Genomic DNA, 13,765 nt, shown 5'->3' on the forward strand with positions numbered 1-13,765 from the left:
GGCAGGTCAGGTCCACACTGAAATATCTCACCAACTACTGGATGATTGTGATGAAATGTGTAAACGCAGCCACCAGTAGGATGAAGTAAGGCTCATGAGGAGGTCAACTGTTCAGACCACAGGACCAGTGTGGACTAGGGAATCATGGGATACCTCTGTAACGTCTCTCTTTTGCTGAGGAACCTGGAGGGAGGAAGAGGAGGGGGGTGAGGAATCAGCTGTGGAGGAGGAGTGAATCAGGTCATTGTCTGGCATCTGTGAGTTAATTTGTCTGTCTTCATCCTCCTGTCTGTCAACTTCTGGTCTCAGTTCCAGCTCCTGTTCCTCCTGCACCTCCTCCATCTCCTCCTCCTGCTCCTGCTGAAGGGTGTTGAAGCGCTCCACCACACAGTCAGCCGTCAGTCTGGCCTCCGGGTCGTGATCCCAGCATTCAGTGATGGTGGAGCAGAAGACATTCATCCCCTGGAAAGACCAGAACCAGAGTTAGACGGCAAGATATTCAAAAGTGAGCATCCAGTGGAGCCCCAAAGTGATCAATGTTAAATAAATAAATGAGTAATTTTGAAATAAATAATAACACGAAAAAACTGCAGTCTCTAATGTTGTGTCACTTGGGTCTATCCTTGGTATCCTTACTGGTTATATCATTCATAAAGAACTTAATTCTTTCTGATCAATACTCTAGTGTACATTTCTATGCAGATGACACGGTTTTATTTGCATCGGGCTTCACTTCAGTCCGGGCTCTAACTCATCTCCAGTCTGTGCTCAACAACATGAATCCCAGTGGAAATAAATACACTTGAATGAACTCAGAATCAGTTGAGAATTGTTGATCATGACTGACTCAAAGGTGAGTGAGTGGTGACTACACCGCTGTCCTGAAAAATGAATTCATGAAATGAAATGTGATTAAAAAATGAGGAAAATTAAATAACATTCCATAATAAGGAGATGTTTTAATCACTTAAACCATTTCACAATTTATAGGTTTATTCATAGGTTTTACACATATTTATTTCTGTGATTATTTATTTTATAATGTGTTATTTCTGTATTTAATATTGAACTTTGACATTCATTTTATTATTCATTTTATTATCCAAATTATTTAGTCACTTCATAAATTCTAACAAATGTGTTTTTTAATCTATTTAAAAATATATATATATTTATTTTTTTAACTTTCTTCTCATTGTTCCCTTGTATTGACCCATCTGTTGCCTCTGACATAACTAGTTCACCTGGGATTAATAAAGTTGTCTGAATCTGAATCTGAATCTGAATCTGAATCTGAATCTGAATCTGAATCTGAAACTGAACATGTAATTGGGGCTCCACAGCACCAGGGTACCAGAGTGGAGAAAATGACACTGTCCTTATATCCACTATGGGTAAGAGTCTCTGACTTTGGGTCAGTTCGTCTGTGTTTTGAAAGAAAGCAGCTGTTTCTGTCTTGGTGACTGTATCTGACCTGGTGCTGTGTCCACGCTGAGGGGATGTCAGGCCGTCCTCTGTCCCTCAGCACCAGGTCTCTCATACTGTCCACACAGGGCTGCTCACAGACCTTAGAGCCAAATGCCGGCTCGTAGCTCTCCACCTCTGCACCAGCACACACATGTACACACATTATGTTCACATATACATACCTGTACTTAAATATTAACAAACAGTTGAAATTTGAATTTAATGTTATGAATAGGAATGGCAACTGCACAGTGGTAGCTCTTCAGACTGTATTGCTTCTCCGCCTGCTGTTTTGGCTTATGTAGGTGCAGCAGCACAACATACAAAAGGGCTGAATAAAGATCAGAGGGTGTGGTCATTAATACATATACTCTCAGCCAATCACACAATTGGTCTCTTAGTGCTGAAAAAGCTGAGCCAATCACAGGGAAGCATGACGACTGCAGCTCAACAAATGGAAACAGCATGGGTCATATCAGAGGGTTGCAAATTCCACACATTCCACACCAATTTCAACAGTCGGAGCACTGCCATCAAAAATATTGCCCAGAAACAACAAAAAGGTTCCTACTTCCAATGGCGTGGCAACGGGAGGCCATCTCCCAGAGGACCAGAGCCATGGAGTAAACATCCATCTGTTTAAAGGCCTCAAGGTCCTCCAGGTTCACCCTGGACTCAAGTACCTCAGGAGCCATGTAGCGAGCTGTCCCCACCTGGATGGGGTGATACAGGGGGAGTCCATTCAAATGACGACCTCAGCATCACACACAAGTTCTGCTCTGTGATACATCAAACCATCTAAACCTGAGCAGTTTACCTGTCCACTGTTGGCGTAGTCGTCAACAGTAAGGGAGAGGTCCAATCTTAAGGCCAGACCAAAGTCACAAAGAGCGCACTCCTTCCTGTTCTTCACCACAATGTTACTGCTCTTCAGGTCCCGATGGGCAACTGGCACCTGTAACACAGGCAACCAGCAACAAGCACCGTCAACAAGCTATTACATATGCAAGTAAATTTACATCAGCTGCATAACAGCTGCTCAAATCTACAAAGGGCAAAGTAAAAGTGACAGCAGCAAATATGTATATATCTGGGAGCCAGATGTGTAATAATGTGTGGCTGGGATAAAAGGAACACGTGGAAGGTAAGACTGTTGAAATAATGAGATAATCAAGATCAGCAAAGATATTGTACCCTGGGTTTACCTTCGGTACACCGCTGGGTGTTGTGTCACTGTGGAGATGAGCTAACCCTTTAGCAATGCTGCCTGCCATGGTAACAAGTTCCTCCCAGCTCAGTATGTTTGCAGTGAGGAAGTCCTGCAGGTTCCCAAGGCTGTGATAGGCCAAAACCAGCCAGTACTTTCTGAGGGCATGACCGGGCGGACCCCTCTCTTCTGCAGCCAGGAACTGAACCACATTGTCATGCTCCAGTTTGGGGTCTGAGAAGATGGAGCACTCATTTCTCCACGAGGCGTACTCTACGGCGGGGAACACCTTCACCGCCACAGTTTCATGAGTGTTAACTCCACCATTCTCACCCTGCAGCAGGCGTGCCCTCCACACTTCAGCAAAGCGCCCCTTCCCCACTAGGACCTCCAGTTTGATGGGGAGTGGTTCAGCCAGTTGGCCATGCCAACCTGTGATGTCACTGATGATATCATTGTTGAGAGATGAAACCTTGGCATTAGACTCCTCCCTGTGAGATCCAGGACCCATCAGACCTCCTCCCCTACCTTCCACCCCAGCCCCCCGGCCTCCACTTTGCAGGTCCAAAGCCTGGTAGAGTTCTGGGGTGCGTTTGGTGGGCCAGTCAGGGCGTGCAGGAGGGCCAGGTTTGTCAGAGTGGTGTAAGCGGTAGAAGTAGAAGGCAGCAGTGGCGACTATGGCCACCAGAACAGGAGGCACCAAACTAACCACCACCACTGGGATCACATCTTTACTCTGCAGCTTGAAGAAACCTGGAGTAATAGAGAGAAAATACTTACATCTATACATTCATCCTCTGTCCATTCATTTATCTATCCATCAATCTGTCCATCCATATATTTATCTATCTATCCAGCTGTTCCTTCTCTCACCATTTGCTCCTTTGTTGAAGATGAGTTTGTCGTTACATTCATGTTCTCCCTGGCAGCCACAGACCATCATTGCGCCGTCTTCCGCAGGCTGTGGAACCATGTGACACTCTCTGGAGGTGAAGTTCAGCAGCAGGCCGGGGTCCACGCCCTCTAGTGGCAGACTGGGATGATGACACATCGTGTGCACCGTCATTGTGTCATTGGTCTTCCTCCTGAAGAGCAGAGGAAAGTGCAAACACATTTATATTATAACACATGATATTTAAGTTTTACATCTCCTCTCTCAGGCTTCTCTCTGGAGTTCTAGTAACAACAGGTCAGTCAGCCAATCAGAAGAGAGGATCTGAGCCTCTCTTCTGATTGACTGTCTTCTGAATGATCCAATAAAAATAGAGCAGATTTCAGGGAAACACTCAGAGAAACCAAATCCTACAAGTTTGGATTGTGGGTCCAAGTGGGCGGGGCTTGGAGCGTGGCTGAGGGCGGTGACTGCTTTGTTGTGACATCACAAAGTTTCAGGAGTCCTGACAGCTGGTTTTAAGGCTCAGTTTCTGAATACAGGCTGTGTGCATTTCTCTGTGGACTGAGGCTTTGATAGTTTCACAGTATTAATATAGAACCTAGACCTGCTTTATAATCACAAACACATGGACATCTGCCTTTAGACTGGATGGAGCTTTAAAGTAAAGGGGAGCAGGTCTGAAAGGGGCTATAGCCTTAGGATGATTTTTGAATTTAAATCTTGGATCTAAAGACCTCTTATTGTTTAGTTCACTCCCAGCACATACAAATAGCATGTTACCGCCTCTGTCCACAGACAGTCTGAGCAGCTCCCCAATGATCCCTGTCAACTTTGACCTGAATAAGCTGCTGTTTTTTCTCTTCTCTTCTCTTCTCTTCTCTGCCACTTCTCCCTTATCACTGGTTTCCTGCAGAAAGCTGGGAGGGTCGGGCCAGCTGACGTGAACAGGAAATGAGAGGGGTGCAGTGAGGGGGATCCCAGCCTAGTACTGTTATCCAAACAAAAGCACGAATCAGCAGAAACTTTCCAATCCTGCAGAAATCGATGGCGGTGGAGTGTGTGGGGGTCTGAAGCTCCAGAGGGTCATCATGCTTCAGCCCTGACGTGAAAAACAACCCCAGAAGAAAAATGTTTTCTTTCTGCAACAGTAGCGGGTTGAGAGAAACCACTTCAGGATGTTTCATAATGCTGATCAACAACATATTGAAGTAGCTTAGCTGTACTGTGGTGTACTTTGTCAATACTCCAGCATTTTTTATGGGACGCTAAAGGCTTCAGGACATATTGGGTTTTTTTTTTATTCAGTCTCTTTTATTTAACAAGAACAAGACAGAGACAGAGTGGATGACACACTGGATCATTAGCACAGAGCCAAACTAAAGACAAGTGGAGAACAGTTTCTTGCCCAGTTTCTCTTTAGGATGAGAAACTTTCCTCATTGTTCCTACATACCAAATGATTCAGTTTGTACAAGAAGCCTGAAGTAAAGCTGATGGAGTCTCCATACATCAGCCAGGTAAAGCTCAAACTGGTGCCTCACCAGACAAGGATCTAGAAAACTGAGATCTAGAGCTCATGATAAGAGCTTTTAATAATATCTAAAGTCTTATAAAAGCTTAAAGTCAGCGGCGGTGTGGATGTTAGCAGCTTCTCAGAGACTCCCCCTGTCTGTCAGCAGGTTACTATGACCCATAGTCCGGTTCTGTTGATAGGAGACATCTAGTGGTTGCAGTAATGACGACAGGAGCAAAGGGAAAAGTGCGGTGACGTAGTTTATAGAGCGACAAAGTCCACGTCGGGAGGAGGTTGGGGTGGATGGATGAATATGACGGAGAGGAGAGCGGTGTTCGATTCCCATGTGACAGGAGCAGCTTATGTTGTTTCTATTATTCATGACCGTTCGTTGTTATTATTTTAACTGGTTGGGTTCTTGAAAACAGACCCAGAGTGGTTGTGTATACCTCACAAACAAACACAGCAAAAGCCTTTCACAACACAAACAGGCTCTCACTTACATGTTGTTTCTATAAAAGGAAAAAATAAAATAAAATCTAAGCACTTAATGTGTTCTTCGTCAGACACAGGCCCTGGTTGGGATGATCTCTCGCTCCTACTCCCACATGTTCTGAACGGTCTTATTTAAAGCCACTTTGGACAAAAGCATCATATGAACGTAATACAACATAAGAGTCTTCTCACCATATGGCGATGCAGATCTCCTCGATGACGGTGCAGAAGGAGGAAAAGTTGCAGTTACTCATGCAGACGCTGTCTTTACACACGGGACTGGATCCCTCACACCACCTACAGAGGTTGAAGCTCAGGTGGCTGAGAGACTGAACGACAACTGGAAGACCTGCAGGGGAAAAGAGAGGCAGGTGTGCTTAGACATGGTGGATAAGAAACTGAGAAACAACAGCATCAGACTTTAAAGAGAGGAGACTGATGTTTGCTTCCAGCTGATTTCTTTAACTATGACAGTGAAGGTCCCAAACCATCACGTCTCCCTGACTTTAACCAGCTCATCTTTGTTCCTGAACCTGCCCATTAACATTAGTGGTGTGAGGTAACTTTTATAGACAGGCAAGCAGAACCAAGCAGCCCCCCACCCCCAAACCCCACTATCACAGCAACTTCAGTATCATTCTTATTAATGTCTATTTTTAGTTTTAACTGGACAAGCACTGCAGCACGACACCAGTTTCAGGTCAGGAGATGGTTTGCAACAGCTTCGGATCAGAGAAAGTGTTTAAGTGTCGCTCAGGAGGGAAATGATGAACGATGTATTTTGGTTTTGGTGGAATACGTAAGATTTTTGTCTCTTTAAAGAAACCTCCTTCTGCAGATGTAACAGCCAATCACAGTCGTGGTATTGCTTCCTGTAATCTGTATTTCTAGGTACACTCACACTTCAATCCATCTTTCACTCCATTACTTTAATTTCTTGCTTCTTATAAAAGCAGGTTTAACTGCATTTAGCTTCAATCAGTCGATAAATGATGTATCAGTCCCGAGACCTGAGACCGACCCTACACTCTGACTGTACTGACTGATTTTAAATCACTGATCACAGAGAAAGTCAATGGCAACAAGAAGTTGCCTTTAACTTTACTTCCCAGTATCATCTTCATCAAAACAATAACAAATGAATGCGACAGTGTGTGTGTGTGTGTGTGTGTGTGTGTGTGTGTGTGTGTGTGTGTGTTAAAGGTTCTGTAGATCCCACTACACCACCATCATCTCACACCAAGACAAACACCTGAGGAGGGCCAATAGTTTAACAGGAGGGACTCACATGCACGAACACGCACCAGAGGGGGTGTGGCTTCGCTCTCTGCTCAGGACGCCACGACTCCTCTTTATCTTTACATAGAAAGCAGTTGTTTGCTGCTGTGTTGTGTTTAAAGTGTGGTTTACAGAACCTTTACAGGTCTGTGAGGACGTGGTGCCGGGGTGAAGACAACATCTGCTCTGCCACGTTCAGCCTCACATGCAGCAGGATATGGGTGTGTCCCTCTGAAGCTCATTAGCTAAAAACTGTTTGTGTGCAGCCTCTCCGAGTGTGATGCAGCACACAACACAAAACACAACACTCCTCTTTGTTATTGTGTGTGTTGTTGTATGCTTCAGTATTTGTAAAGTGTGTGTCTATGTTGTGTGTATTTGTCTGCAGAGCATGAGAATATATGTACGTGTACTTTACTTGTGTGTGTGTGTGTATGTGTGTGTGTGATCGGCCACATCAGAGCAACTCCAGTGATCATACCCAGATGACACAAAGAAACACACACACACACAAATCCCAGTGTTGCATGCATATCTGCATAAAGATGCACTGAATTTCACAATAACACATAATTATATATACTTTATACACACATACGGGATTGTACACATAAACTCACAACACTTCATTAACTCTGTGTCTCTCTCTCTCTCTCTCTCTCTCTCTCTCTCTCTCTCTCTCTCACACACACACACACACACACACACACACACACACACAGTAGAAGCTGATCCAGATGTTTTTTCCAAACAGAGCTGAAGACAAAGGAAGAAGAAAACTGAAAGAGCTGGAGAAGCAAAATGCTCAGTGTAATTAAAATCAGCACTGTGTGTGTGTGTGTGCGTGTGTGTGTGTGTGTGAGAGAGAGAGAGAAAGAGAGAGAGAGACAATAGAGTCTCTACATGTGTGTAACAGTTGTGTATGTTTTTGTGTGCATCTGGCAGTGAGTCTGTTTAGATGACTGTAACACTGTGTGTGTGTGTGTGTGTGTGTGTGTGTGTGTGTGTGTGTGTCTCCAAGAATAAATTGAAGCCAGAAGTGAGCTACTTTCAGAGCCAAGTTAGTATCCAACACTCCACCCTCAAAGGCTCATGGGAAATCTAAGCACTCCACGCTGCTCGGAGGAGGAGGCCCTCGCTATGAGAACCACACACACACACACACACACACCAGAAGATTTAAGATCACCACACACACACACACACACACACACACACACACACTAGCAGCTTTGTGCTGCTCATGTCAGGAAACATGTTTCATGCTGAGTCACATGATCAGACTGACGCCACTGTCATGTCTGTGTGGCCACAGCAGCCAGTTAGCTTAGCTTAGCATAAAGACTGGAAACAGGGGGAAACAGCTAGCCTGGCTCTGTCCAAAGGTAACAAAAAAACACCTCTGAAGCTGCACAAACACTGAACCTCTGACTGGTTTGTTCACCGTCCAGCAACAGTTACAATCAAGTTTTTTCAAACAAGACGACCGCAACCTCAAGGCAGCGTCAGCCTGAACAAGTCAACGTAGGAACCAGTCAGACGTTCTGCAGTAAAGTTCAGTTTTATATCACAGCTCAACCACAACATGTGAAACACTCCTCCAACACCACAACAAGCTGACTGCAGTTTATAACGTGTGAAATCAGATCTGAGATCAGCTCACACGACCAGAATCTCTGACCTGACAGAAACACAACCATCGTCGGAGAGCCAGGTCGTCGATTGGTCGCTGAGTAATCAGGTGATCAGATAGACTTAATCTCAGTTCTAAGATTAGTCATTTTGCCAGTATGCAGTCTGTTTGAATCTGAGTCCGTCTGTGTGTGTCTGTAACTACATGTGATGATGTCGCTCCCTGCAGTTCTGTGTCTGTGGAGTGAATCACCTCTCTTCACTGGTCCTGTGAACTAGTTTTGATGTAAAAAGGGTAAAACTGATCCATTAATCCAACAGGACCTGGAGCTAAAACAACATACTACACGACTTTCATGAATGTGAACGAATAGAGAGTAAAAACAGGGGCCAAGCTGTAGCCCACAGCACAGCTCCCTGAATCCATGGCTATCTGTTCCAAAGATTCGGTTTAAAACACCTTAAGTTAAGATTTTCCTTGAAGTCTGAAGTTTTCTTAAAATAAAAATAATAGGGACTTTAAGCAGCGACGGGTAGGGACGGCTACAGCACGACGTGTATGAAGTATTAAAGTCCTTAATGTGTCACACAAAACACCCTAAAACTTCTCCTTAAGGTTTCCTGAAAATGTTCAGTCCTTAGTCTGATACTTAAGGAATCACTTAAAGTCAGTTAAACTGTTAAACAAAAGACCAAAGTGACCAAACTAGGGAAAAAAACTAAAGGTACCTCTGAGTTTGTCTTAACTGTTATTAATGATCGCGCTATGGTTTTATGTCACATGATCTTTCTGGTGTTGTGTGGTGGAGCTGTTTCATGTCCACAGATCAGCTGTGTGTTTTAACTCTCTGACCATCTGATGAACAATGTGAAGTTCTGTCAGAACAGGACGAGATAGCAGTGCACTCAAACCAGAGTGAGTGATTTTAATCATGGTAACGCTCCATTTCATTGGTTGCATGTCAATGATGTCATATCTTGTATGTGCGTGTGTCAGTGTTGGGTTTGTCAGAAACTCAAGTCACATTTTACGATTCACTTTTTCCACCTTGGAGGTTTTCAGCTCTGTATCTGAACCGGATGAAGGATTGTAGTCGTTGGACGTCTGGATCTGAAGTTATCACAGAAACAAGCTGAGAAAATGTTAGACAGCTCAGCTCCAGCCAATCAGAGACGTCCTGTGTCACTGACTTTAAATGTGAAAGTGTTTGACTCAGTGTTTTTACTGGTTCTAATCAGCTGCTCTGTTTCTGTTGTGGAGAGGAGGAGACTCTGTGGAGGATTCAGCTCCAGGTCAAAACCTCCTGAACCTCTGACACTGAAGGATCCAGACCAGGAGAAGCTGACGACTACAACTCCCATGATCCCACGCTGCTTCATGACATCACCCAACTCCATCTTTTGTTATTGTTTTGATTGTTTGATGTGTTTGATGTTACCGGCTTCCCAAAAGTAACAACAGGTATCTAATGGCAACAAACAAATGGTCTCCATGGAAACAGTAGAATTTTACTGCTGTAAACTCTCTATCACTGCTGTAAATTACTTAACTTTTTTCTTAACTTAGGAAAAGCTTTAAGAGATTCAGTGCAACACCCTTAGCTGAGGAGAAATTAAACCTAAAGTTTACTACTTAAGGTGTTTTGTGCTGAATCTGGCAGCACTGGTCACAATGCACTTTCATTTAACTGGTATAACTGAGACATGGGTTACACACGGTCCCGTTAGTGACCAAGCTAAGCTAGCTCTGAAAGTTTTTTGCCCCCCCTCCTCAGAAACTCTTTATGCACTGAAGTGATGAACAGTCAGTGAGGTCGGGTCCAGGTCAGTGCTTCACCGGGCTGCTCCACCAGAACCTCCACGAAGACACAGAGAGGGATTTTACTGCGCCACAGTCTGGAGTCACTGAGCCTCTACAGCAGACCACATCCTCAGCTCCATTAATGATGATGGAGATGTGTGTGTGTGTGTGTGTGTGTGAGAGAGAGAGAGAGTCATCAGGCCATCCTCACGTCACCTCATTGTCCCCATTAGCACAAATGAAATGCTCACACCCACACTTTCTTTCAGTGCCAGTCTGTCTCTTCTCCAACATCTTAAGACAACACCAAGACCCCAGTGTGTGTGTGTGTGTGTGTGTGTGTGTGTGTGTGTGTGTGTGTGTGTGTGTGTGCCTATTCATAAGACATTTCACATACACTCGCTCTTTGTTAGATGTGATATAATAGGCTGCTTTTTCCTCTCTGTCAGTTCAGTACACTCCACTCTAAAATCACCCTTCTCTAGAACATGAAAACACATCTTATTTAGAGCTAGCCTAAATTAGCTTCTCTTGTGTTATATATTTGCAGCAGTTTGGTATCAAAATGAAACCAGAGCCAACCAAAGTGCATGGCTCCTACGAAATGAGCTGAAGTCATCACATCAGACTCAGGACACAAGTCACCATTTTGTTCCCACTTAGCTGGTTTAAATGACATGATGTGACCTTGGCATTATTTTCACCCTGTTTACCATCTTAGCTTAGCATGTTAGCGTGTTAACATTTGTTAATTAGCAGTAAACACAAAGTGCAGCTGGGGCTGATGGGAACATCAGAGGAAAAGTCAGAGGATCAGCAAAGTCAGTAGAGTTCCTCCTGAAGGGAACATAAACGTCTGAACAAACTCTCACATAAATCCTCAGATTACAGGAGGGACCGGGTGGGGGGGTGGGGAGGGGGGGTCCTCACAGGTCAGCACCGGAGACCTGAGTTGGGTCGGGTCCAAATTCTGCTCAGTAAAATCGGATGGGTCTTGTTTCCAGTCGGCGAAAAGGTTTTACCTGCTCCATCAGTGTCTTTACTGGCTCCATCAGTGTCATGCGTGTGGCTGGTCCCAGTGGATCAGTCCAAGGCTGATTCCCTTCCCCGTCCGGCCGTGGACCCAATACTGGTCTGTCTTTACTGAGATGGAGAACCTACGAGCTGCTACAGGCTGGTGCTGGTTTTCTTCTCCTCCATGTGTCCGTATCCGGTCCGGCCGTTCTCGGGTCTAAACCTGACCCATGAGACAGAAGGCCCCTGGGTTGGGACCTGCAAACGGCCCCCACCCCCTCTGTACAGGAGCACAGCCAGACTGAAAGAGACACTGTGTCTGTTTGTGGTTGAGTTTGTGTTGCTCAGTGTCTCTTTATGGTTGTGTAGTGTCTATTTGTGTTGTTTTGTGCGTCTTTGTGATTATATAGTTTCTCTTTGTGGTTGTTCCGTGTCTGTTTGTGGTCATCTTGTGTCTCTTTGAGGTTGTTCATGGTCTGTTTGTGTCTGTTTGTGTTGTTTTCTGTCTCTTTGTGATTATTGTGTGTCTCTGCGGTTGTTGTGTGTCTCTTTGTCATCATTTTGTGTCTCTTTGTTTTTGTTTAGTGTCTCTGTGGTTGTTCTGTGTTTGTTTGTGTTGTTTTGTGTCTCTCTGTGGTCATTGTGTCTAGTAGTTACTTGTTAATTTTCAGAAACATGTTTTGTTCCTCTGGTGTGTGTGTGTGTGTGTGTGTGTGTGTGTGTGTGTGTGTGTGTGTGTGTGTGTGTGTGTGTGTGTGTGTGGGTCCAGACTGAAACACCTCAACAACTTTTGAGTGGACTGTTCATGTTCCCCTGAGGATGAACTGTTGATATAACGTTATAACCCTGCTGATCCTCTGACCTCCGACTGATCTGAGCATTCTGGGTAAATATGTGAAGATGTCACAGTGAGGTCAGATCTGGACTCCAGGTCCAGGTCCTGGTCCAGGTCCTGGTCCAGGTCCAGTGTTAAAGACCTGAACCAACTCTCCAAACAAAAAACAATGATGGAGTCTCAGCACTTTAATGTGTCACCAGAGAGGAGGAGGAAGAACTTGATCCTTTACAAGTACACTGTACGAGTACTTCATTACAAGTAAAAGTCCTTCATGAAGTACACGTACACAAGTACTATCAGCTGTAGTTAAAGTACTGATACTGTTCAAGAATACTTGCACTTTAACAGACCTTAAACTGTTGTTTTCATACTGTAGGACTGTTGAACAGAGGATCTCAACACTCCCTCCCTCCAAACCTCCGCAAACAGTTCCGAGGAAAAGAGAGAAGCCCGGAGATCAGGCAGCACTCACAAGCGGCCAAGAGGACGAGGATCCCGGTCCACAGCGTCCAGCACCGAGCCATCATCTGCGGGCAAAGTCAGCCGGAGAAACACAGGGGCGCTCGGTCCGTCCGTCCGCCGCTCGGCCGGTCATGTATGCAGAGAGAGAAATCCAGATGTTTTTCATCCAGATGTGGTTTAGCACCGCCCACCGCTGCTGCTGCCGCTGTCAGCACGGCTGCTGCTCTGCTCAGTTAATGCACAGCACCCATTACTGCAGGGTGTTTCTTCTTTGGGATCAATAATGTTATTTTGAAGACAAAGAAATAAGGATGGCAGGGAAACTGTGGGCCCATATCATTCACTGACTGGATAATAACGTGAACTTATGAAATAATTTACGAAAAGGCCTAAATACAATCTTAACAAATACAATGTCTTAATCCCCCAAACCACCAATAAACTTAATTAAATGCAATTGGGAAAATAATTCTTGACAGCTCCTGAGCACTGGAGGAAAGTGATCAAAGCTGGACTGAACTGAAGGTTGGGGGATGGGCCAGGGAGGAAGCCACGAAATCTGGGGGCAGATGGAGGTGGTTTTCTATAACTTAAGACTTTTTTCTGTGGAATCTGGTGTGTATCGAGGAAAAGTAGATACACGGGAGGCGTGAAGACTCCAGGTGGGTTGACCCAGTGTGAGCGAGAGAGGCCGGGGGACAGGGAGAGAGGCTGGGAGAGAGGCTGGGGGAGAGGGAGAGAGGGAGAGAGGCTGGGAGAGAGGGAGAGAGGGAGAGAGGGAGAGAGGGAGAGAGGCTGGGGGAGAGGGAGAGAGGGAGAGAGGCTGGGGGAGAGGGAGAGAGGGAGAGAGGGAGAGAGAGGGAGAGGGAGAGAGAGGGAGAGAGGGAGAGGGAGAGAGGCTGGGAGAGAGGGAGAGAGGGAGAGAGGCTGGGGGAGAGGGAGAGAGGGAGAGAGGGAGAGAGGGAGAGGGAGAGAGAGGGAGAGAGGGAGAGGGAGAGAGGCTGGGGGAGAGGGAGAGAGGGAGAGAGGGAGAGAGAGGGAGAGAGAGGGAGAGAGGGATGTCGCTGTGCCGTGGGTCAGGTTGCGTGGCCGCTCTGGTTCTGTGCGGCCTCAGCTCCCTCACACATGCTTCCACTCAGAAACACGTCCAGCTCGGCCCTAGAG

General features: G+C 45.5%; 1 protein-coding gene and 1 long non-coding RNA gene across 3 annotated transcripts in view; one reads left to right on the top strand and one right to left on the bottom strand.

Annotated features, from left to right (window-relative positions):
• The window catches only part of LOC139614861 (uncharacterized), a 7,808-nt gene extending 7,366 nt beyond the window's left edge, over positions 1 to 442 (top strand). For both annotated transcript variants that reach the window (XR_011687159.1, XR_011687158.1), the window contains exon 3: positions 310 to 442. This is a non-coding gene — a long non-coding RNA (uncharacterized lncRNA). The remainder of the gene's footprint in view (positions 1 to 309) is intronic.
• Positions 64 to 13,273, bottom strand: tgfbr2l (transforming growth factor beta receptor-like). Its single transcript, XM_071472500.1, has 8 exons — positions 12,612 to 13,273; positions 5,769 to 5,925; positions 3,548 to 3,759; positions 2,673 to 3,427; positions 2,285 to 2,422; positions 2,039 to 2,180; positions 1,475 to 1,602; positions 64 to 462 (listed from the first exon to the last, which is right to left on the bottom strand). Exons 1-8 carry the CDS (start codon positions 12,664 to 12,666, stop codon positions 112 to 114), a joined length of 1,938 nt encoding a protein of 645 aa, XP_071328601.1. The 5' UTR covers positions 12,667 to 13,273; the 3' UTR covers positions 64 to 111.
• Positions 13,274 to 13,765: the final 492 nt, after the last annotated feature.

Source organism: Trachinotus anak, unplaced genomic scaffold (genome assembly GCF_046630095.1).
Source record: "Trachinotus anak isolate AG129_WGS33_773 ecotype Australia unplaced genomic scaffold, CSIRO_AGI_Tana_v1 ptg000039l, whole genome shotgun sequence".
Taxonomy (NCBI): domain Eukaryota; kingdom Metazoa; phylum Chordata; class Actinopteri; order Carangiformes; family Carangidae; genus Trachinotus; species Trachinotus anak.

Bases quoted from the DNA above. Each gene is read 5' to 3' on its own strand.
- tgfbr2l (XM_071472500.1), bottom strand. From the start codon at position 12,666: ATGATGGCTCGGTGCTGGACGCTGTGGACCGGGATCCTCGTCCTCTTG. The intron at 5,926-12,611 runs GTGAGTGCTGCC...TTTCCCCTGCAG, and splicing joins CCTCGTCCTCTTGGCCGCTT to GTCTTCCAGTTGTCGTTCAG. The intron at 1,603-2,038 runs GTAGGAACCTTT...GTGCTGGTGCAG, and splicing joins CCGTTGCCACGCCATTGGAA to AGGTGGAGAGCTACGAGCCG.